General features: G+C 48.7%; 1 protein-coding gene across 5 annotated transcripts in view; it reads left to right on the top strand.

Annotated features, from left to right (window-relative positions):
- The window catches only part of TET3 (tet methylcytosine dioxygenase 3), a 156,993-nt gene that overhangs the window by 91,172 nt on the left and 40,552 nt on the right, over nucleotides 1–25,269 (top strand). For all 5 annotated transcript variants that reach the window (XM_078850671.1, XM_073325183.2, XM_073325184.2 and 2 more), the window contains one exon: nucleotides 1,013–3,674. In XM_078850671.1, coding sequence (XP_078706797.1) covers nucleotides 1,013–3,674 — 2,662 coding nt within the window. The remainder of the gene's footprint in view (nucleotides 1–1,012; nucleotides 3,675–25,269) is intronic.

Below are 25,269 nucleotides of genomic sequence, written 5' to 3'. Positions count from 1 at the left end.
AGTAATCTAGTCACTTCCATTCAGTCGGTTTCACTCACCACCCCATGGAGAGTGGAGGTAAAGAGCAGACACTGGAGATTTGCAAGCCACCCTCCAGCCAGAGGTAGAAAAGCAGTTGAAAAGAGTCCAGAGGGAGCTGCACTTGGCCTCTGAGAGATGGACTAGCTGACCCACAGTGATAGCTATTTCCGGTCTCTAACTTTTCCGATTCTGTGATGACGTTTCCTAGAGCTGAGCGACAGAGGCAGAGAGGGGAAAACAGACGGAGCAGAGGAAAAGGAAACAGAGAGGCAGAAAGAGATCCAAGCAGGTATCTTTCAGGGCTAGAATCAGTGAGGAAAGGAACAAAAGGAGCAGGGGAAGGTGAGTGAGGCTTGTGCCTTTTAAAGGGTTTGCTCGCTGGGATGGCCTAGCGAGGTATGCCCCTTGCTCCTGGGAAGATCCCAGTCAGACGCCCAGTCTTCATTAGATTTTTAACATTTCCCATTGTTGCTATCACAGGTGCATCTGGGAGCACTAATGTAGACAAGGGACTGGCGTTTTAACCCATGTGCCATAGACTTGCTGGGAGCATGTTCGGGGCTTGTCCACACACAGAGTTGCACCTGTTTAGCCTAAACCAATGTGGTTAAACTGATGCCAAATGCTGTGTGGATGCTCTGATTTCTGTTCAAACTCGGCTTGTTCCAGTCTAGAGTAAGTCGATTGGAAATCTTTGTCAGGCAAGGTGAAATAAAGCGGAATAAAAGCATCCACACGGGGGGTTGCTCCGGTTTAACAGAACCAGTGTAAGTTTACAGGCAGCCAAGGCCTCAGGTGACACTATGATTAAAAAGCTGGCGTCCGCTCTACTCCAGCACGCCCATCATTGGTACCACTCAGGTGGTGCTTTGGCCTCCTGCTGGCCCTCTCTGGGGGAGGGGGAGTAGATTTCACCCTAAAACAGGGATGGTCTGGGGATGCCAGGGTGGCTACGTGGCTATTTACCCTCTGCTTTTCTCCATTCTCTCAGACAGGTTCGGAGGGCAACCCAGTTGATGGACCCAAAACAGGCCAAATGGAAGAAGGGCCAATTAACTATGTTGAAGAAAGAAGGTTGAACGAAGGAAGCGGGCCCAGCCTGGTGAATGGGGGGAGCCAGCAGGCTGGGAGAAGTGCCCTGCTAATGGAAACCGACGACTGGCTTGCCAGCCAGCCTGTCACCCGGCACTCCAGCGAGAAAGCCAAATGGGAGAGCGCTCCGGCCCCGGGCCGGGGGGACGCCGCCAACGATGCGAACCTGGAGGACGCTCGGAACCTGGTGGCCTTCTCCGCCGTGGCAGAGGCCATGTCTTCCTACGGAATGCCGGCTGCTGGGTCCCCGTCGCTGCTGAGCACGCAGCTGTATGAGAAATTCAACTTGGAGATGAGTCGGGGAGGGGCGGGCAACCCAGGGCTCCCCCAGCCCGACAGCGTCCCCGGAGGCGAGGATCTGAACGCCCTGAAGGCTGCCCTCACCCTGGCCAAGCATGGCATGAAGCCCCCCAACTGCAACTGTGACGGCCCCGAGTGTCCTGACTACCTGGAGTGGCTGGAGCAGAAGATCAAGTCGGCCCTTGGGGAGGGGCAGACCTGCCCATCCCAACATCTCAGCGACGCCCACCACCAGCCCTTAGACAAAGGTGCTACTCCCAATCAGGTGCCTGCCGTGGTGGAGACGCTTAAGCCATGCCCTTCAGATGGCCTCCCCTTTTCCCAAAGTGCACTGAACATTGCCAAGGAGAAGAACATTAGCCTCCAGACAGCCATCGCCATAGAAGCCCTCACACAGCTGTCATCCGCTCTCCCGCCGCCGGCCAGGGTGACTCCAGCCACTCCTGGCAGCCCCCTGCCATCTGTGTCGTTCGCCTCCAAGGAGCAGCTGGTCTGTTCATCCCCCTTCAGCCCAGACGAACCCCCGGTGCTACCCTCATCCAGCAACGAGCAGTACCAGAGTCAGAACGCACAACCCTACAGTGGACACAGTGTGCTCCAGACGTCTCGGGCCCTGAGGCAGTCCTCTTGGCAGCCGGCGGACCCCCAGTATATCCTCGAACCCAGCACCCCCCGGGAGCCTGCAGGCCTCTTCCCCAATTTCACCTCCACCCCCCAGAAACTGGAATTTTCTGAGCCGTGGGATGAAGAACCCAAGCCGAAAAACAACTTGTGGATGCTGAACTCCGACCTGCCCGCCTCCTTGGTGAGCGACCCGATGGCTGAGCTGGAGCAGCTGCTGGGCAGCGCCAATGATTACATCAAGTCGGTGTTTAAGAGGCCTGAAGCAATGCCCAACAAGGTCAAAGCCGTCAAGCCGAAGCAAGAGCCGCTGGTCGCGGCTCTGAAGAAGGAAGCCGGGGGTGGTCATCCCAAGCTGGCCCCCAGCCAGCACTTGTCACAGCTGCTGCAAGAAACGGACTTCCATAAGAAGACCCAAATGGTGCTGCAGCAGCACCTCCATCATAAGCGCAATCTCTTCCTGGACCAGAACCTGGCCCAGCCGGGCCCACAGGACCAGCTGCCCAACTGGTGGGCTCCCGGCTCTCAGGCCCTGCTTCCGAAGCCATCTGAAAAGCAGGGCAAAGAGAAGAAGAAGAAAATTCAGCCCGACAAACCCTCCCAAGTCAAGCCACTCCGGAAGCAAGTCCAGATCAAGAAGTCCAAGCAGAAGGATTCACAACCACTGTTCCTGCCCCTGAGGCAAATTAGCTTGGAAGGATTTCACTCAGCTGCCGCCACTCAGCTCCCAACGGAAGAGATGCAGACTGAGCAGCCTCTCCCCGGCACCCCTGTCAAGCCCCCGCCTCTTGCACTATTCACACCCAGCTCCGCTGCACGATCTCAGCTGCAAAAGCAGCTGGACGACAGAAGCCAGGCTCCCAACACTCAGGAAACGGGCGCTCTCAGCCAAGGGAGCCCAGAGGAAAACCTCCAGCATCACCTTCACCAGAACTTTGCGTGCCGCCCTGCCCCACCCGGCACTCCCGTCTCCAGCTATGCGCCCTGCTGCTCTGCTGTTCCCTCCGGTGACGGGCAGGACCAAGCTCCCCACAAGCCCTTAAACCTGCCAGACCCGCTGCCGGCCCAGAACTCACTCATGGTGGATGACAAGCTGGAGGAGCTGATCCGGCAGTTCGAGGCGGAGTTTGGGGAAAATTTCAGCCTGCAGAATTCTGACCTCCCGGCTCCGCTCGCTGATGGTCCGCCCTCCCAGCCTCTCTCCCACCAGTCGTCTTCTCTGAGCCACTCTCCAGAACTGCCAGGGGTCTCAGAATCAACCCTCCAAGTGCCGGCTGCCGAAGATGGAGTGCCACCCCTGGCCGAAGCTCCTGAAGTGGGATCCAAAGGCTTTTCGCTGTCGCCCGGGATGGGGCAGCATTTTGAGAACCCCTTTGCAGCTAGGTCCCCCAAGCAGATTAAAATCGAATCTTCTGGTGCTATCACCGTGGTATCAACCACCTGCTTTTACTCCGAGGAAAACCAAAACGCGGATGCCGCTTACCTGGATGGGACCCCGACCAAGAACGACGTGCCGTTCACGCCAACCCTCAGTGGATTTTTGGAATCTCCTTTGAAATACCTGGATACGCCAACGAAAAGTTTATTGGACACCCCAGCCAAGCGGGCTCAAGCGGAATTCCCCACTTGCGACTGCGTGGGTAAGTGAAGCTGCTTCTCCATGGCTTACAAGGGCCTGATTCGGGATCTGCTAGGCTGTGGGGGGAGTTTGAGCTAAATAAAGACTGCAGAAGGGGTGTGTGTGTGTGTGTGTTCACCCCTATACAGAGAGCCCACGTGAGGCCCTTTGCACCACTCCTTTGAGGATTAATTGGATTGGAGTGGTACGTAGGGTCTTGTGTTGATGCTCTGCACAAAGGATGAATTTCACTCTGATGCGAAAAGTGAACGGGTTTGCAATACAGGAGGAAATATACAAGGAGTCGAGCATCTTTGTAAGTATCCTGGACAAAATAAAGCTGGGAAGTGATGATCGGGGATTGTTTTCCCAATCAGGATTTGTGGGATATGCTGGAATCCATTGCAATTATTTTAAGGTGAACTGCAAAAAAAATTGAACTGTGGGGGAAGGGGAGGAGGGGGAAGTGTGTGTGTGAGCACAGTGTTAAAGATTCCACATCAGTAGCAGAATAGGTATGAGAGAGAGAGATGTGCCATCTATCTTGAATGGTTCAGTGGTTCTCAGCCCGTGGGCCACTTGTGGCCCAATCAGCACACAGCTGCGGCCCATGTGACATCCTCAGGGCCATATAGGTAGTATTGGATGCAGCCCACAATGGTAAATAGGTTGAGAACCATGGACAGATGCAACAAATGCTGCATCTTGGCGGGGGGTTAGACTAGATGACCCTTGCGATCCCTTCTAACCTATGATTCTACATGCATATATTCCTAATGATATACTACTAAAATCAAATTATATCTTTAAAAGGAAATCTCTATTTATGTTAATTATAATACCTCAGATTATGAAAACTGAAAGAATTTTTCAACTCATTTTATTATTCTATTCTAACATGTATATTGGGGTAATGCCCATTCAGGCCCTGCTGTGCCTGGTACTGTACAAACTTATAACAACTGCCAGTCCCTGCCTCAATGTGCTTACATTTCAACTTTAATTTTTCTCCCATTTCTTTTTGCATTTTTGTTCTTCTGTCCTTATGGGTGGTGGAATTTGAGCCATCGCCATGCCTCTGTTGATAGGCAGTTTTATTGTATGGATCTCCTTCACTGGTGTCAAGCTGCGGTGTTGGGGTTTCTAACGCTGCCAGGAATGTTTAAATTTCATCCCAACGAAAATGCTTGGTTTTGTAGAAACGGAGAATAAAGAAATCACAAAACAATTCTATTCGGAGAGGGGTCAAATTTTCAAAAACAGCCTCTAATATTTGGTGCCTCTGTTTTGAGTGTCAGATTTTAGGGACATACGTTAGCTTCTCAGCTGATGTAAATCGATACAGCACCACTGGGAACTACGCCAATTCCCACCAGGCCTTAGGGGCTGATTTTCAGAAGGACCGAGGTTTTGCAGCTCCCGTAGGGTATGTCTACATTGCAGCTGGGAGCCAGCCTCCAGGCCTGGACTGACAGACTTGCACTAGCTAGTGGGGCTCCTGGAGAGGCTCAGGCTTTTGCCACCTCGCTCAGATCCAGGGGATTGCGAGGTAGAGCTGCCGCCCACACTGCTGTTTTTAGCACACAATCCTAGTAGCATGAATCCGTCTCCCCGGGAGAGGAGCCTCACACCTGGCTGCAGTAGAGACAGATGTCACTTAGAGACGTGGGTGCGCAGTCGCTCTGAAATCAGGCCCCTTTGAGGTGTTTCAAATGGAGCACCCAGAAACGGAGGCCCCTAGAATTAGAGGATCTTTTTGAAAGTTCTGGGGCTGTGCATTTTTGTGACTCTTTCCTGCGGCAGAGAAACCTACATTTTAGGGTATAAATCACTGGACCATGTCCCTGTAAAGATTTCAGTTAAATCTCGTTGAAATCGATTGACAGACTCCCGTGGCCTTCGGGTCAGGCCCTGTCTGGGCCTTTGAAACAGTGCTACCTGAACGCTTCCGTCACCCTACAAGGGGGATCCCTCGGGATCAGGGGCACGTTTGGGAAAGCTGTCCGTGTTGTACGTGCTCTGTGGACAAACCGTGATGCTCATTCTCCAGCCTGTCCCTCAGTCCAGGAGGAAGGAGGCTGGCTAGGGAGAGGTGGGTTCTCTGCATTTTCGGGGCCTTTTTCTGGCCCTTGTCCATTCAGAAGTCCAGGCAGAGTTCCTTTGGGGGATGTACACTAACTCCTCCTCAGGGCAGTGGGTGCAGTTGGAAGAATCTCTGCGTGGTGTCCCTCTCTGGATCCCTTGCTTTGACCCTGGATCATCATAGAATCCAAGGACTGGAAGGGACCTCGAGAGGTCATATAGTCCAGTCCCCTGCACTCATGACAGGACTAAGTATTATCTAGACCATCCCTGACAGGGGTTTGTCTAACCTGCTCTTAAAAATCTCCAATGATGGAGATTCCACAACCTCCCTAGACAATTTATTCCAGTGCTGAACCACCCTGACAGGAAGTTTTTCCTAATGTCCAACCTAAACCTCCCTTGCTGCAATTTAAACCCATTGCTTCTTGTCCTTTCCTCAGAAGTTAAGAAGAACAATTCTTCTCTCTCCTCCTTGAAACAACCTTTTATGTGCTTGAAAACTGTTATCATGTCCCCTCTCAGTCTTCTCTTTTCTAAACAAATCCAATTTTTTCAATCTTCCCTCATAGGTCATGTTTTCTAGACCTTTAATCATTTTTGTTGCTCTTCTCTGGACTCTCCCCAATTTGTCCACATCTTTCCTGAAACGTGGCACCCAGAACTGGACACACTACTCCATTTGAGGCTTAATCAGCGCAGAGTAGAGCGGAAGAATTTCTTCTTCTGTCTTGCTTACAACACTCCTGCTCATACATCTTCAGGCCCCACCCTTGTTTTTTAATTTTATGTCCCCTGTCCGCAGTTAAATTGGAGTCCTGTGGTCCCCTCCCTCACCAGAGAGGGTGGGCCTTCTTGTCTGATAGGCTCCGCCTAACCCCTGAGGCTTTAAATAGGCGGGGTGTTTTCACCAATGTTGTGCTCGCATAGAAAAGCCAAGGAAAGAATTTGGGGTGTATTGGAAACAACAGAGGGGCCACAAAAAGGAGACCTCATGTTTGATTGGGAGCTGGCTTCTGGCCAAACAAAAACTGAGCTTTTATGAGCAATCATCTATTTATTTATTGGCTTGTAAATTTAAAGCGGTGATTGTACCAAATGACACCAAAGAAATACAAAGAAACTCCCAGCATTTGTGGAGTTGGTTGAAACTTTTATCGTGTTTGAGTTTTGCCTCCAGTGCCAGGAAAGATTTGGCTTATTTTGGGCAGGAAAAGAAAGAAAGAAAAAGCAATTAAGTAGGAGTCGGGACTTGGTACTTTATTAGGTGTCTCTGCTGTTAGACTAATAAAATCAGACTCCTCTGTGTGTCACTTATTGATCTCTGTCTGGACGCCTGCAGCCCAGCTGAGATTTGCTTTCTCCTTTCCTTGGCATGGGGCCAGTTAGACATGATGGGAATAAAAATTAGGGCTGGGGAGGAGTGGGAAAGAAAAAACAACCCAACGGCAAACCCCTGCCTAACTAAGGAGCCTTCTCTGCTCACTAAAGCCCCAAAGAAAGTGCTGTTAACCAGACTGCAAGTTCCCTGCTTGGAGAGTGAGTTCTCTAGGCTCTCTGAGGTTGGCAAGCTCATGCTGAGTTTTATCCAAAGCCCGTTGACGTTAATGGGAATCTGATTTCCATGGACTTTGGATCAGGAATGCCCACTTTCTTCCCTGATTAGCAAACGTCCTAAGCCGTCCAATCTCCCTAGAATCCCCAGAAGAGGTCCATTAATTCTCCTGGCCCAGCAAGTTCTCTGTGAGATCACAGTCTGAACAGGGTTCAGTTAATGGTACCGGCTGTTCCACCTTGGATAACCAGCTCTCTAAAGGGCTGATCCAAACCCCATGGAAGTCCAAGAAAAGATGCTGATTGTCTCCCCTGGCCCTAAATCTTCCAAACGTCTGCAGTCCTCTGAGATCAGTTGATCCTCTAGTTGCTTCCCAGTCATGGTGATGTCCCCTTTTCTCCCCAGTGCTGGGAAACCCCATTGACTATTCCTTTAAAGCAGTGGTTTTCAAACTGTGGGTCACGACCCAGTATTGGGTTGTGGAATGTAAGGCACTGGGTCACGGTGGCTCTGGTCAGCACCGCTCACCGGGCCATTAAAAGTCCCATCAGCAGCACTGCCCGGCTAAGGCAGGCTAGTCCCTACCTTTTTCCGACACCGTGCTGTACCCTGGAAGCAGTCAGCAGCAGGTCTGGCTCCTAGGCAGGGGGGTCACGAGGCTCCGCGTGCTTCTTCCCCCCGCCCCGAGCACCGGCTCTGCCTGCCCATTGGCCGGTTCCTGGCCAACGGGAGCTGGCGGGGAGGTGCCTGCGGGTGAGAGCTGCCTGGAGTCGCTTGTGTGCCTCTGCCTAGGAGCCAGACCTGCTGCTGGCCACTTCCAGGGCACAGCGCAGTCTGTGGTGCCAGGACAGGCAGGAAGCCTGCCTCTGCACCCCACTGCGCCCCTGACCGGGAGCCACCTGAGGTAAGCCCACACCCCAACCCCGCACCCTAGCCCTGAGCCCCCTCAAACCTGGAGCCCCTTCCTGCACCCCAAGCCCAGAGCCCTGACCCCCTCCCGCACCTCAATCCCCTGCCCCAGCCCTGAGCCCCCTCCCGCAGCCCTCACCCCTCATTCCCGGCCGCAGCCCACACCCCAACCCTCTGCCCCAGCCCTGAGCCCCTTGGGCACCCCAAACCCCTCATCCCCAGCTCCGTTGAGTCATGGGCATCAACAATTTTCTTCAACTCAGTCACCAGAAAAAAAGTTTGAAAACCACTGCTTTAAAGTACAGCAGCCTCTGTTTTCATACGACTGGAGCATCCCTCCCATGAATTAGGGAGATCCTGAATGGTGACCCTAGGCAGCGCAGGCTGGAGAGCTAGAGAGGCAGAGAGAACCACAGGGTCTGCCTATGTCCGGCAGCCTCTATTACACCTCTCCTGCCCCCAGTGTTCATTCTAACCAAGCCCTGTCTCCACCAGTCCCAGCAGCACTATTCACATAGCCGTGAAGCAGGAGCAGATCCAGTTGAAGGTGGCAGGTGTACAAGTTACTGTGGTCTCCGACTGAGCTGCAGAGGCCCACCCTGGTTAACAAATTGACTTAGCTGGAGAAATAATGATAATGTATGTAAATACTTGCCCTCCCATACCCTGACCACATGGCTTATGCTCATGGGTGCTGCCAAGATCCAAAGCTGTGGCTTATGTATACTAGCCAGTCCTTGGGTTCTTCTGTCAGCTCTTTTCCCTCCAGCCCTTTGCCCTGTTTACTTTGGGCTAGAACCCCTGATCTGCTGCTCTAAAAGCTACAGCCTGCTACCTCTGGAACTACAGGGGGATCTGTGAGCTCTGTAATAACAGTAGATCTCCAAGTGCTTTGCGGGGGGGGGGGGTCAGTATTGTTTGCCCCATTTTACAGATGGGGAGAATGCAACCATAGCCCCCATGTTCAAATGCTGCACACTACTGTACCACCTGTACAAAATATGCCTTTTGAGCAGTGTTACTCAGACCTCAGTGGTTCAGGAGCCAAATTAGCAATCAGCATGACCCAGAAGAGTCAGAGTCATGTGAATTCATGGTTTCATTTACTATTTTTATACATTCTCGCAGCAAAATGTCTGATCAGGTATTATTATTTTATCAACTACAGTTGGCTAATAACTTAGATTGGTTAATAATTAAATCACACAGTGTTTTAATGTGTTCTGCAAAGAGCCACAAGAGACCCATTAAAGAGCCGCTTGCAGCTTGCAAGCCTCAGTCTGAGTATCGCTGCTTTTGAGATATCCTTTTAAAATGAACAGCATGCTGTTTACACATCAAGACTATAACAGGGTTCAAAAAAGAACTAGGTAAGTTCACGGAGGACAGGTCCATGAATGGCTATTGGCAGCGATGGTGTCCCGAGCCTCTGTTTGCCAGAAGCTGGGAATGGGCGATGGGATGGATCACTCAATGATTCCCTGTTCTGTTCATTCCCTCTGGGGCACCTGGCACTGGCCACTGTTGGAAGACAGGACACTGGGCTAGATGGACCTTTAGTCTGACCTAGTATGGCCGCTCTTATGTACTGGTCAGAAATATCATTGTGAGATATAGGTGACAATGCTGTGTGTGGAATTATGGATACTCACTGAAGTTATGCTCTGATGTCTGGGATTAAAAGGTGTTTAAACCAGGCATGTCAGGTGGAGTTGATAAACAGGTTTCCTCAAGACAAAGGAAAGAGGCCAACACCTCAAACCAGGTGTGGCCAGATTCAATGGGCTATTCATTTGTATCTGAGGTTGCAGGGAGAGAACATTTTACACGGTACAGTTGCATCAGGAAGCATTGCATTGGAAAGCTGTAATCAGTTGGAGTCACCCCCTGGAGGAGACTGAACCCCAAGGGAGCAAGGTAGCCCTTGAAACCAAGGCAGACTTTGAGGTATAAGGGCACACAGAAAGACTTTGTTTTATCCTGCACCTGACGAGACAAGGAAAACCAACTCCTTGGCCTCTGCAGGGATCCTGGCTGAAAGCAAGCCAGCCATTGCTGGGCTAGGAAAATTGGTGAGGAAACTACCTTGTGCAAAGGCTGTAGCTTCTTAAGTTCTCAGTCATTAGAAAATGTATTTTTACTTCTGTTTGTCTGTAACCCCTTTCTACCTGGTATCACTTAACCTGTGCCCTTTTTGGTAATACACTTACTTTACTTTGGCTCTAAACCACCTCCCGGCTGTGTTTGAAGGGAAGGGTGTATATACCCCAGTTACTGTAAAGAGCAGTGAACTTAATATCTCCTCTGAATGTACAGCGGTAGGGGCTGTGCATTGCAGAGAAACTTCCCTAAGGAGCTCGGGGGCTGGAGTTTACTGATTGTCACCTGCTGGACTGGGAGAGCCTTGAGGAGTTTGCTGGTGAGGCAGACAGGCTGGCAGCTGACACAGTCCAATCTCCAGCAAAGCTCACTTTCGCTGAGGTGGGGAGGAAAGAAACACAGTGGCTCCCAGGTCTGGGTGTCCCCAACAGCATGTTACAGGGAAACTGAGGAAGGGAGCTCGGAAGTGACTTGCATTCCAGTGAGAGAGCTAGGAACGGGAACCTGGGTCTCCTGAATCGGTTAGGCCACGCTGCCTCTCTAATAGCATTAGAGCTTTTGGTCTGCTTGACCGTTCTGGTGTGGCAGCATTTTGCACCCATTTTGCCCTGGTATAACGACGACCCCAAGTGCAGAGCAGTGGAGAATCGGGGCTTAGCTCTTCTGGGGGCTGCTCCTACGAGAGTAACGTGCTGTGATGCTTTTTGGGAGGCTCCAGAACCGTAAGTTATCTTGTTGCCCCTCTGCCTCAGTGAGAGAGAGGTTTGCTGATGCTAAACTGTGTGTCGGCTCCCTGACGCTCCATTGTGGTAGCCAGCGCCTCAGGACCACGCCAGCCTGGCAGGTAACACTTGGTGTACTTCATGTCCCGAACCCCGTCCAGTTTCTCTATAGCCCATAGCCCCTGTCCCAGGACACCCCCAGAAGTCACCAAGTCGGCTGTCTCCAAAGTGGCGGTGTGCACACGAGCCTGTTGGCTCAGCTGGGGACGCACTCTTTACTTCGATATTACAGCACTGGGATTGGCTTAGGGCAAAACAAAGAAGTTTATTAGTAGAGAGAGATCTTGTCAGTGATACGAAGCAAACCGAAATGGTTACAAATAAAACAAAAGTATAACATGCTGTCCAGTGACTAAAATTCACCTTTATCAGGCTACGATCTTCTGTCTAAAGCAGTTTTCTTACCTAACGTGACCTTTCAGCCAGGATCTAGGTTTCATGGATGCGTAATACTGTCCCTTTCACCTCCTCAGTGATTAGCACAGTGTCGTTTTGCTTCACCTTATATTTCCCCAAAACTCACTGTTTGGACCCCAGAGCCAAGACAACCTCCTGTGGCTTTAGCCTCTGGTGTCTTCCTAGGCTGACTTCATGACCTGGCTTTTCCTGTTGACTTGCATACAAATTGGACGTCCTTTGTGTTGATTTCACAATGCTTAATTTACGTTAGAGGAAGGGCGATAATTCCTTTCCCTCCTGTCGGGAAGAAAACCTGTTTCTCCCTGTGTTAGGTTACAAACTTTAAAACATAATATCAGTGAGTAAATATGATTCCTCATATAGTGTTAATACTAGGGTGACCAGACAGCAAGTGTGAAAAATCAGGATGGGGATGGGGGGTAATAGGAGCCTATATAAGAAAAAGACCCCAAAATCGGGACTGTCCCTATAAAAATCGGGACATCTGGTCACCCTAGTTAATACAGACATTTCACACTGATATCAGTGACCAGTAAGAACATAACAGCCATACTGCATGAGACCCATGGTCCATCTAGCCCAGTATCCTGTCTTCTGACAGCAGCTAATGCCAGGTGCTTCAGAGGTAATGAACAGATCAAGGCAATTTATCAAGTGATCCATTCCCGTTGTCCACTCCCAGCTTCTGGAAGTCAGAGGTTTAGGGATGTCCAGAGCATGGAGTTGCATCCCTGACCATCTTGGTTAATAGCCGTAGACGGACCTATCCTCCCATGAACTAATCTAGTTCTTTTTTTTAACTCTGTGACAATGAGTTCCACAGGTTGACTGTGTGTAGTATGAAGTACTTCCTTTGCTTGTTTTAATTCTGCTACCTATTAGTTTAATCAAATGACCCCTAGCTCTTGTGGTATGTGAAGAGGTGAATAACACTTGCTATTTACTTTCCCCACACCATTAATGACGTTATAGATCGCTATCATTTCCCCCATTAGTCATCTCTTCTCTAAGATGAACAATCCCAATCTTTTAAATAAAGGAGTATTTGTGGCACCTTAGAGACTAACCAATTTATCTGAGCATAAGCTTTCGTGAGCTACAGCTCACTTCATCGGATGCATACTGTGGAAAGTGTAGAAGATCTTTTTATACACACAAAGCATGAAAAAATAAAGTGATCACTTTAGATAAGCTATTACCAGCAGGAGAGTGGGGTGGGGGGAGGTATTTTTTCATGCTTTGTGTGTATAAAAAGATCTTCTACACTTTCCACAGTATGCATCTGATGAAGTGAGCTGTAGCTCACGAAAGCTTACGCTCAGATAAATTGGTTAGTCTATAAGGTGCCACAAGTACTCCTTTTCTTTTTTCTAATACAGACTAACACAGCTGTTACTCTGAAACCAGTATTTTAAATTTCTTCTTGTATGGAAGTTGTTCTATACTCCTAACCATTTTTTCCTTCTCTGTACTTTTTCCAATTCTAATATATCTTTTTTGAAATAGAGTGACCAGAATGTGACACTATATTCAAGATGTGGGCATACCATGGATTTATATAGTGGCCTTGTGATATTTTCTGTCGTCTTATCTATCCCTTTCCTAATGGTTCCTAAACTTCTGTTAACTTATTTGACTGCAGCTGCACATTGAGTGGATGTTTTCAGAGAACTATCCACAATGACTCCAAGATCTTTCTTAAGCAGTAACAGCTAATTTAGACCCCATCATTTTCTACGTATAGTTGGGATTATGTATTCCAGTGTGCGTTACTTTGCGCTTATCAACATTGAATTTCATCTGCCATTTTGTTGCCCAGTTGTTTGAGATCCTTTTGTAGCTCTTCGCAGTCTGCTTTGGACTTACCTACCCTGAGTAATTTTGTATCCTCTGCAAACTTTGCCATCTCACTGTTTACCCCCTTTTCCAGATCTTCTATGAATATGTTGAATAGCACAGGTCCCAGTCTAGATCCTGCCATTTACCACTTTCCATTGGGAAAACTGACCATTTATTCCTACCCCTTTGCTTCCTGTGTTTTAAACCATTACTAAACCAGGAGAAGATTTGCTTTGCTTTGCTTAAGAGCCTTTGGTGTGGGATTTTGTCAAAGGTTTTCTGAAAGTCCAAGTCCACTATATCCACTGGCTCACCCTTGTCCACATGCTTATTGATACCCTCAAACAATTCCAATAGGTTGGTGAGGTGTGATTTCCCTTTACAAAAGCCCTGTTGACTTGGTGCATCGCCGGCTTTCATTTGATACCTTGCAGGACACTTTCTGGATAATCAGGATAACCCCAGTGTGTTAGATGTAATGAGTATGTCGGGGCCTGACAAGAGTTGCTGACGCAGACTTGTGAGCCACCAATGGGCCTCTGGGTCACTCCTGTGAAGGGTGTACTGGAAGGCAGGACCAACTTTTCATCCAGGGGAAGAGAGCAGTGCACAGACACCTCTGCCCCAGTGCATTGTGGTCCCTTTCACAGCCCCAGGTGGAGGGGCTGAGAATCTGGAAAAGAGCAACGCACAGAGAATTCCAAATGCTTATGGTTTGTCATCTTCTCGTTGCACTGAGCTGTTGCCTGACTGGGGAGTGTTTTAAATGCCTTCGGACCTGGATTCGGGTCTCAGTTACCCCATTGTCAATCCGGCGTCGCCACTGTTGGAATCCGTGCAGTTCCACCAGAGTTACACCAGTCTGAGATCAGAATCCAGCCCTGAGCGAGCCGCCATCCTGCCCCTTCAGCCCCAAGCCAGCCTCCGCTCAGGCTCCGGGGTGGTTTAAGCAGCTCAGCGACAGTGCAAGGCAGCCCATCTCCCTTGGCAGCATCCAGCCAAGACAATCGCAGACAAGTGCAGCCAGCATGAAGGGGGCAAGGCAGGCCAGCTGGCTGAATAGCAGCGAGCGTGGGAGCTGGAGGGGAGCAGGTGGAGTAGGGAGGGCTGGGGCAGGCAGGGGGGTTTGTGTGCCAGGGTGCCTCTCTCTGCTAATCGGCTCTCCACAGAGCTCATAAAAATGCACAGCACTCAGCCAGCCTATGCAAATCCCGTAGCATCTGGGGGGCTGCAGGGCTGTTTAGTTTGCGATGACTGTTGCAGGCCAGTTCAGGGCTGGCGTGAGGTTATAAAGCAGGGTCTGATCTTTCAGCCTTAAGAACTCCTCCATGTTTTATTACTTGTGTCCTGCTGGCGTTGAGGTTGGGGAATGCTTTGCTGAGCGCTCCCCCGGGGGGTGGGGGGGTGGGATGCAGCGGTAGCGGTGGCTTTCAATGCCTTGAGACCCTCATAAAACTGAGCTCCTTGTATGCTTTTAAGGGGGAATCGGTGCTGGGGATTGTCTGTCCTGGAGAGTGATGTCCTCTGTCCACGGGGACAGTGGCAATATAGACTTCTCCAGCCATTGTCACTAAACTGGAGTTGGAACCACTAGGGGTGAGCAGAGAGTTTATATGATAACCAGGACTGGACTCTCTGATCCAGGAGCGCTCCCTTTCAGTCCTAGGTTGCTGGAGTTAAACATACACGGCCGTTTCACGCTGTCGTCTCTCTACCGAGATTTCCGATGCAGCGTCGGACGTGCCGCTCCATTGTACGGACTTCACAGGGTTTTCAGAGTTCATATGACAGCAGCGCCTAGAGGTCGCAAGATCAGGACTCCCTTGATCTGGGTGCTGTGCCTTATGCATGGGAAGAGACAGCACTTGCCGCAAAGAGCTTGCAGTCTAATTAGACAAGACAGGCAAAAGATGGGAGGGGAAACCGAGGCACAACTCATCGCATGTAATTCTCTCCAACATCATGACATCTGTGCCTGGATTCCCGGCAACAGCACCCGGAGGAAGCAGAGGGAAGAATCCTCATTGTACCTTGATAGTGCTCACAGCCACCCACTCCTGCTGTGAATTGATATGGCTAGAAAATCCCGCGGAATATTGGTACAACACAGCTCGTTAGCCCAGGGCGAGATGTGGCACAAGGTTTTATTGGTTTTTGGCTAGGTGCGGGGCAGTGGCCAGAGCAGGGACGGGGCACCATCCATCCGCTTTACAGACATTAATGAGTTGAGCCTCACAACCCACCTGAACTATTGTTTCCTTTTTAAAGGTGAGGAAACTGAGGCATGGGGAAGGGACATGATTTGCCCAAGGTCACCCAGCAAGTTAGTGGGGAAGATGTGAAGTTAACCAATAGTTCTGACTCCTAGCCCCCACTCCCTAACCGGTCAGTGACTCAGCCCACCCTCCCTGGTGTCTCGGGGGGCTCTGGAGAGCCAGGGAGCTGCGCTCAGTGCGGATAGTTTTGACTGACTGGAGAATTTGGCATTATCCCTTTCCTTCCTCTGGTTTCCTCTGTTTATATCCTAGCTCTTCTCTTCTCTCTGCATGTCTGTGTGAAAGCAGAATCTCTCCTGCTTTGCTGTCTTTGGCCTTTCTCCTTTTACCTGGACTTTGACACCACGTGGGTGGAGATCTGTTTTCCCATGACTGAAATTGCAGGGGAAGTTTTCAGCAAGGCAGAGTCTAATGACCAAAGTTGGTTTTTGGCCAGGATTCCTAACTCCTAGCCTTGTAGAACGGCACCATGGGATCATTAACGACCAGGTTCTCAGTTTTACAGTACATCCCCATCTCGCCACCACACTGGGACAGGTTTCAGGTTCTGGCCGTGGCCTGGAGTCCCCCCTCCCAGTTTCTGAGGACTTCCTAAAATGGTTTTCTCTTCTCCTTTGCTGTGTGAAAGACCCAGCAAACTGCAGAGGGAAACTGATCATACAGGGAGAACAGTGAAACTGCCTGTACCCTAAGTGCTGTCCAGTGTGTAAAGGAAACAGACTGAAAAGATTAGCGAGAAATATTTTTCCTAGCCCTCTGATCTCCTTCAGTTAACAGGGACCGTGCGTGTTACAGTAACAGGGGAACTGTTTTCAGACAGATGTGTGGGTCTGAAATTGATCATGTCATTTCACACGGAATGCCAAGGGCTCTGTCTGAAAACGGCTCTGGTGGTGGTGATTTTGGATGCGGGGGAGGCAGTGTGGATAGCACGCTGGACTGGAACTCAGGACGCCTGGATTCTGTTCCCAGCTCCGTCACTGCCCTGGGGCAACCCCCTCTGTGCAGGGCCGTCCCTAGCTATTCTGGGGCCCTATGCAGGCCTCCTCGGGGGTGGGGTGGGGCTGGCTTGGGGGGCAGGGGGGAACCACCCCCCAGCACTGCCGGCGGCACAGCTGGGGCCGGGTCGCTGCACTTCCTGCCGCCCAGCCCAGCCCGGCTGCACTCCTCAGGGGAGTGGGGGAAGAGCTGGAGCAGGGGCTGGTGCCCCACGCAGCTGCATACTTTGCGTATGGGTAAGGACGGCCCTGTCTCTGTGCCTCTGATTCTCCCTCTGTAGAGTGAGGATAAGCATACTGGCCTTTGTTGTGAAGCACTTTGCGAGGGAGCGATGGGAGGAGCTAGGTAGCCGTATTGTAAGCTAGTAGATCTGATGGACAGGGCAGGGCTAAATGGCAAAAGGCTTTAAAGGCAAAGGCCAAGATTTATGTTGGGAGGTGGTGGCAGAGAGGGAGTCAGTGGAGGGATGCCAAGAAGGGGATGATGTGGTTGGAGTCGTGAGCCAGGAAGATTGTCCTGACCTGTGACTTTTTGCATGGACTTGAGGCACTGTGGCTGGCATCAAAGGTGGAACAGTGGAGATTACAGTAGAGGCACCAAAGAGGATGGAGACCTGGGCAAGAGCCTCTTGGGTTGTTTATTGGAGGACCATTGAAGAGACTCTGATTCTAACCCCATTGGTACTTGCTTTCCTTTTCTGATAGTTCAGTGGTTGACACCAGCAGGCTGGGGCTGTCTAAGATAGTAAAGGGGAGTCATTATTGATGCAGGCTAAAGCAAGCTGTTGCTGAACACACTGTGTTACAAGCGTGTGGGGCCGGGCCACCCCTGGGGGAGACGTGGAGAGGGAGCAGGACTTAGAGCGGCCTGTGCTACACAGGTGGTCAGACCAGATGATCTGGTTGGCCCTTCTGGCCTTCAACGCTATGAAGCTCTAAGTTTTCTCCCTGTTTCCTTCCCTGCTGAAGTGACTTCCTGCAGCTCTTCAGTGGATGCACTCCCTTCCAAGCCAGCATAGCATGGCTGGCCAGTGTATTGGGGGCATGGGGGGGGTGGAGGGAGGGTCAGTCCACGGTTCATGCCCTTGCCTGTTTAGGAGAGAGCCAAGCATGCAGCCTCCCAGCGAAGAGAGCTCTGATACATCCCTACAGGGGCCTTGATGGGTTTATCCCGCTTGACTGTAGTTCTAGTAGACTGAGCCTCAGTTTGCACCCAGCTGAATGTAATGTATTTCCAAGGGGCCTCTCACAGTGCTGTAGGTGTGTGTACCCCATGTATTAACCAAATGCACCACCTTACCCACTGCACCAAGATCCTCCATCGAAGCCTTTCCCAAGCCACCGAGCAGAGGGCTCACTCTCCCTCGCTTCAGGAGAAGGGCTGGGAAGACAAGGTAATTAATGGCCAGCATAGGTGAGCTCTGGTGCCCTCTGTGACAGGTTCAGTCACAGAGACCCCCTTGGGATTGTCACCTGATGTGCTGGATTTACCTCTGAGCCCGTTTTACCTGCTAGCTTGGGACTCCAGAACCCGGCCTTGTTGAGCCAGACACGCCAGCCTGCTGCAACACAGACGCAGGGTCTAGATCACGCCCCCAAAACTGCAGACTTAACTGAAAACCACTCAGTAAGTCACCTATCTCCAACACCCAGACACCCAGCTCCCAATGGGATCCAAACCCCAAATAAATCCGTTTTAATGTGTATAAAGCTTATACAGGGTAAACTCATAAATTGTCCACTCGCTATAACACTGATAGAGAGATATGCACAGCTGTTTGCTCCCCCAGGTATTAATCCCTTACTCTGGGTTTATCAATAAACAAAAGTGATTTTATTAAGTATAAAAAGTAGGATTTAACTGGTTCTAAGTAATAACAGACAGAACAAAGTAAGTTACCAAGCAAAATAAAACAAAACACGCAATTCTAAGCCTAATATGTTAAGAAACTGATTACAGGTAAATCTCACCTTCAGACATGTTCCAATAAGCTTCTTTCACAGACTGGACTTCTTCCTAGTCTGGGCCCAATCCTTTCCCCCGGTACAGTCCTTGTTAGTTCCAGCAGGCATCTTAGGTGAAAAGCTGGGGTTTTCTCATGACTGGAACCCCCCTTGTCCTGCTCCACCCCCTTTTATAGCTTTGGCACAAGGCGGAAATCTTTTGTCTCTCTGGGTCCCCACCCCTCCTTCTAAATGGGAAAGTACCAGGTTTAAGATGGATTCCAGTTCAAGTGACATGATCACATGTCACTGAAAGACCTTATTCTGGCCAACATGTACACAGGAAGGCTTGCAGGTAAACAAACCATTTACAACCAATTGTCCTATGCAATGGGAGCCATTAAGATTCTAAACCACCATTAATGGCCAACACTTTGCATAATTACAATAGGACCTCAGAGTCATACTTTATATTTCTAGCTTCAGATAAAAGGATGATACCTTCATACAAATAGCATGAACACACTCAGTAGATTATAAGCTTTGTAATGATGCCTTACAAGAGACCTTTTGCATAAAGCATATTCCAGTTAAATCATATTCACACTCATAAGCATATTTCCATAAAACATGATGGAGTGCAACATCACACCCTCCTTAAGCCAAATGGGTATCCTGCTCCAGGGGTCTCTTTGGAGCTTCTGTGGGATGGCAAGACAAGCAGGTGTGCAGACAGGCAGCTGCTGCCTCCCCTTGCGTTAAGGGATGCCCCAGTTTAATGGGGGAGGAGGAGGTAGTGAAATATTGATAGTACGTGGTGCTTGCCTGTTATCTGTTACCGTGTGGCATGAGATCACCCCATGAGATAATACAAAGGGCTTGAATTGTCATTGCCCTGCGTTGTGGACAGTCATTTACACCAGGGCAAGGAGGGTGTAAAACAGTTCTCTTCTGATCCCCATGTGGCACGGGAGGTAAATTGACTGCAGAAGGTGCAGAATAAAGAATCAGGCCCTAAATCTGTGTCAATTGCTCAGCACTGCCGGACAGAAAACAAGCCCCACTGAAGCATCTGCTAACTAGCTCTTCTTCCACAGATGCAGGCTGGTTGCCTGTTCCCCACCATGTAATAGTAACTGTGATGGCCCAGGCTGAAATATCTATTTTTAATTATCTCTGTATTGGTTCTTTATCATTCAAATAGCCCAGCACTCCCTCTGAGCATGGTCAGAGCCAGGACAATCACGTTTCAGAGAAAAGAAGGCCAGCTGCATTTACACTCAACAGAGTAACCAAAAGAGCAAATCACATTAGCAGCAGCTTGCAAACTTTAAAAAAAAAAAAAAAAAAAAAAAGCCAGCCAGGACTCTGGCCCCCATCACAGCCTGGTTGCTGTTTGTTCCAGGAACGAGGTTGGGGAGGGGGCGGTGTGGTTTACAAGCCACTGATCAGGCCTCTGTAGTGGAAGGACAAAGTCCCTGGCTCCGCGCTGAATACTGCCTGGAAAGCTCAAGTCTGGAATAACTGAACCGTACCAAGGGGAATGAAGCATCTGGGGATATTAGGGTCTGATCTGACGAGGTGCTGCTGAATGCCCTCAAATCCTAATGGTTTTAAACAACACTAACTGGTAAAATTGACTGATGTGCCCAGATCTGATTATTTTATAGGACACCCACAGAAGCCAATCCCCTGTTCTCCTCCTGGGCTCTTTGGACCCATCCTCCAGCTTGCTCCTGTAGGGGAGGGGAGTCCTGGTTGGGATGGTCTTTGAGTACTTTCCTCACATGGGGGGACCAGAGTCGCAGCTGGTGTAACGTGAGCTCAATGGAGCAGAAGGTTTGGCCCAGGGAACCCATGTGGAACAAGTGCTCCAGCCCATCAGAATCTTACCCTGCAGCCACGCAGCACTCAGCAGCAGTGCTGGTAAGGCAGTGTGTGCGTCTGTGATTACGTGCATTCGCGCCGTTCTAGATTTTGCAGCGGTTTTAAGGCCAGAAAGGACCAGGAGGATCGTCTGGTCTGACCTACTTGGTTGCTGTCTCAGCAGAGAGGCCAAAGCTCAAATGGTCGTAAGATTTCCCCCCGCGGCTGCTGGTTTTGGGCTTCCTCCAGTTTTGGTGTCCACAGGTACTGAGGAAATGCAACTCTAGCTAAGGCAGTGGAAGTGGAGGTTTGCTCCAGGGGTCTCAAGTTGAGCTTCCGGTAGTAGGGGACACTTTTTGAAAATGTAGGTCTAACTTGTTTTATTCTTAAGGGTCTTTGCAGGGAATCTCTCCCTTTGGAGCACATACCCTTTTCTGTTGCTACTCCCGCCATCTGAAGAGAGAATCTCCTGGAGGGTTTGGGACATTTGGTTATCGTGGAAGCTATAAGGCCATAAACAAATACAATACCCACATTTCTGCTCACTGCCCAGCACTGAAATCTCACACAGAAGCTTTCAAAGTACTAAGACCCTTTTCCCATGAGAATTTCTTCACTAACAAGGTACTAGCAAGAGAACTAAGAAAATATACCCATATACAACAGTGGGCTCTAAATAAGCGGTTACCACCCAAGAAAGATCTTGGAGTCAGCGTGGATAGTTCTCTGAAAACTTCTGCTCATTGAGCAGCAGTGGTCAAAAAGGCCAACTGTATGGTAGGAACTATTAGGAAAGAGATAGAAGATATGACTGAAAATATCTTAATGTCACACTATAAATCCATGGTGAACCCGCACCTTGAATACAGCATCCAGTTCTGGTTGCCCCATCTCTAAAAGGATAGAGTGGAAGTGGAAAAGGTTCAAGGAAGGCTGACACAGCTGATCAAGGGTAGGAAATGGGTTCCATACTAGGGGACGCTAAAAAGATACAGGCTGGTCAGCTTAGAAAAGAGACAACGGAAGGGGGATATGGTGGTCTATAAAATCATGGATGATGTGGAGAAAGTGAACACGGAAATGTTATTTATTGCTTCACATAACACAGAAGCTAGGAGTCACCTCATGAAATTAATAGGCAGCAGGTTAAATACAAATAAGAGGAAATACTTTTTCACACAGTGCACAATTAACCTGTGGAACTCATTGGCAGGGGATGTTGTGAAGGCCAAAAGTATAATTGGGTTAAAAAAAGAACAAGATTAGTTCATGGAGGACAGGGCCGTCAATGGCTATTAGCCAAGATGGCCAGGGAAACAACTCCATGCTCCAGGTAACCATAAACCTATGGTTACCAGAAACCGGGAATGGAAATGGGAGTGGATCATTCCGTACTTCCCCTAGTCTGTACGCTCCCTCTAAAGCTCTGGTACTGGCCACTGTTGGAGGCAGGATATTGAGCTAGCTGGACCGATGGTCAGACCCAGTGTGGCAGCTCTCATGTTATACAAGAGACCGGGATCTGCAGAATGGTCTCCAAATAAAATGTTCACCTGTCAGTTGCTCTTTAAACACACACCTTTAAGGCTAATGAATTTTACTTTCATTTTTCTTCCGTCTGCAAAAATCCATAGGGGTATGTGAGGTAATATATTTTATTGAACCAACTTAAAAGTTCAAACAAATCAGTTCTAGGAGCACAATGCACAAGAGCGCCCTGCATTAACAAAAATGGTTGTAATACATCCCTAAAAATAATGCTTGGTCCTACAATAACAAGCTAGTGTAACCCTACAATAACAAACAGATGTAACCCTACCAGAACTGACCCACCATTCTGTTTCATTATTTTGATTCCTAGGTGTAAACGACGTTCTTGGGTAGTTGAAGATTATTTGGTCATGGAGGGTTGGTAAATTCAAGGCAGTGGGAGGAAGGGTGCTCATAAGAGGGATTCTGGGTTCAACTCCGGGCTCTGATACGTGCACCCTGTGTGACCTTGGCATGTCACTCAGAGGGAAGTTTTCAAAGACACAAATGGCAGGTTGATGCCTGACTCCCCTTGAGTTTCAATGAGAATTAGGACTGGCTCGGCACCGTTGGAGTGAGCAGGTGTTTTGCCACTGACTTCATTGAGAGCAGGATCAGGGTTTATGGTGCCTTTGAAAACTCTGCTCCTGAATTACGATGATTTTAATTAGCAGTGTTTGTATTTTGGTAGTGCCGAGAGGTCTCAATCAGTGATCAGGTCCCCATTGTGCTAGGTGTTGCACACACTGAGAACAAAAATCTTTGTCTCAGTTCCTCCCATCTGTACAATAATACTCCCTTTGTCTATCGTGTCTATTTAGATTACCAGCTCTTTGGGGAGAACGCCTCTCTCGCTGTTAGTATAGCCCTTAGCCCAGTGCGGTTCTCATCTTGGCTGGAACCACTGAGTGCTAATGTCGTATAAATAATACTAATCATTGTTATTTAAAAGCCTGCTTTTTAGAAACAAGCTAAACCCTACAATAACAAAGTCACATGCACATGACAGGAGGAGAAATAGTTTGGTGAGGAAACAGGCTTTAGCTTACTATAAACAAAGTAGCAAGCAGTGATGTTAGGCCAATATTTTAAAAATTGACTAGTGATTCCGGGTGCCTCATTTTTTGGGGTGCTCAACTCAAGACACCTTAAAAGGGGGCAGTTTCAGAAAGTGCTGAGCGCCCAGCCCAGGGAAAATCCAGCCCCTTTAAGGGATCTCAAGCTGGGCAATCGAAAATTGAGGCTTCCGAAATCACTAGTCACTTTTGAAAATCTCAGCCTTGAAGATCACTCCCCATACCACCTAGAACCCGACATTCTAGTAATGTTCTAAGCTGAAAAGGTTTGAACCAGTCATGGCTGAAAGCTACTTAAACTTGTGGTTCATCTTTCTCTCCACGAGGGTGTGGAAATTAGTAGCACAGCATCTGTAGCCAACTCACAAAATGATTGGCTGAAACCGATTCTGGAAACCAACACTGAAAGGTATTAATGCTTTGCAAATCGGTGGGAATTCTGAACAATATGTACAGTTCAGCTGCTCCTGGAGTTCTCTGGCCTGTGTTGTACAGGAGGTCAGATTAGATGAACGCAGTGGTCCCTTCTGGCCTTGGAATCTATGATGAAGCTTTGCTGTGAGTCAGGCAAAAGGAGAGCTTTGAAATCAGAATTTTAATTTAGGGTGAATTTGTATAAGTCTCCCCCAAATCCTCTGGAAGCAGAAATGACTGAATCGGTGAAGAGGCTGCCTTCTTCCATACAGGTGCTTGATTCTTTCTTGCATGCTTTAGGGGTAGCCAGCTGGCATGGAGACATTCCAAAATAGTAGCATTTGTTTGCAACGAAGCGAAAAAGTCACTTCCCAAATCTGTTCGCCTCTCATTTGGATCATCTCTAACAATGTTCCCGCCGGGCGGTGATGCCAGGTGTAATGTTGCCTCAGTTTGGCCTCTCTGATCTTTGAGGCTGAGTCCACTCTGCGTGTGCTCAGAGGGTAATTGTACTCCGGAAAAGGAAGCAATTTGCAACCTCTTGTTTAGAAACAGGAAATAGAATTTGGAGTGGTCCCGATTTCTTGCTGAGAGACAGAATTATGGACGTTCTTTCCTGCTCTTACTAATCCAAATGCTTAGACGTTCCTTGCAAATCTGGAAAATGGAAAGTACTTTGTCTTTGGCACTGGGGCAGGTAAATCTCTTCTGAACTCAAGTGAACCTGATAGATCCAGCATTTCTGAGAGCGGCATGTGCCGGGGAACAGTCCCCTAGAGTTGTTAGACTTTTCTCCTCTTGCCAGATGATTTGGTAGGTCATTGTGATTGATAAACATTTTCTTGGGTTGCATCTTTATATATTTTTGCTGTTACATTTTCATCCTGAATATTTCTAAGTGCTAAAATAGTTTTTTTTCCTGCATTTGGGCACCATCACATTTGGAATAGCTGAAGACAGATCATAAAACATATTTCCGTTCAGATTAGTTTTAAAATTATTTATATTTTTAGATGTTTTGAGTGTAATCTCATGTAACCAGGATCTCTCTTTCCTAATCTGTTTATATCTATCTGCATGTCTTAATCTAGCTATAAATCTATCATTTTTCTCCTCTATTTATCTGACTTGTCTCGCTATCTTTATTTTTTCCTGTCTTAATAGATTTCTCTCTCATTTTTCCAGAATATTAGTCATTGCAGTAGCTAGTTGCTGGGCCCCTGACAGTGTCACTTGAATTTGCAGTATATATTGGGTTTCCCAATTTAAAGTAAGTAAATAATTTAAATCAGAAGGATGCTGGATTGAAAATACTTTTTTTTTTTTTTTTTGGCTGTGTGGTAGAAAGACGATAGTGAAATTAATAGTAAGAGACACTGTCCCCCCTTTCCCTTGCAAACATGCAGAGACACTATATCACTGTCCCCAATTGAAATAGTCACCTAGAGGGAGAAACTGAAGTTTTGACAAAACCAAGTTGTTTGGCTCTTTCTGGCAAAAAGCTTTTAGGGCCCGATTTTTATAGGTATTTGGGCACCCAATGCCTATAAAAAAAAAACAATGGGAGTTAGGCACCTAAATACCTTTAAAAGGCTGGCCCTTAGGCCTGGTCTGCACTACAGAGGTAGGTTGATGTAAGCTGCCATGCACTGACCTGCTGGGCATGTGTCTACACGTAAATTTGTCTCCCACTGATGTAAGCTCTCCATTATACGACATAGTAACAGCACCTCCTTGAGCGGCGTTGAATCATGGTCAATGTCCTGAAGTCAACGCAGCACTGCTGCAGATACTGTGTTAAATATGTTGACCCACGCAGCTGTCCC

Source organism: Lepidochelys kempii, chromosome 26 (genome assembly GCF_965140285.1).
Source record: "Lepidochelys kempii isolate rLepKem1 chromosome 26, rLepKem1.hap1, whole genome shotgun sequence".
Lineage (NCBI taxonomy): Eukaryota > Metazoa > Chordata > Testudines > Cheloniidae > Lepidochelys > Lepidochelys kempii.
This window is presented reverse-complemented; position numbering and strand designations above follow the sequence as displayed.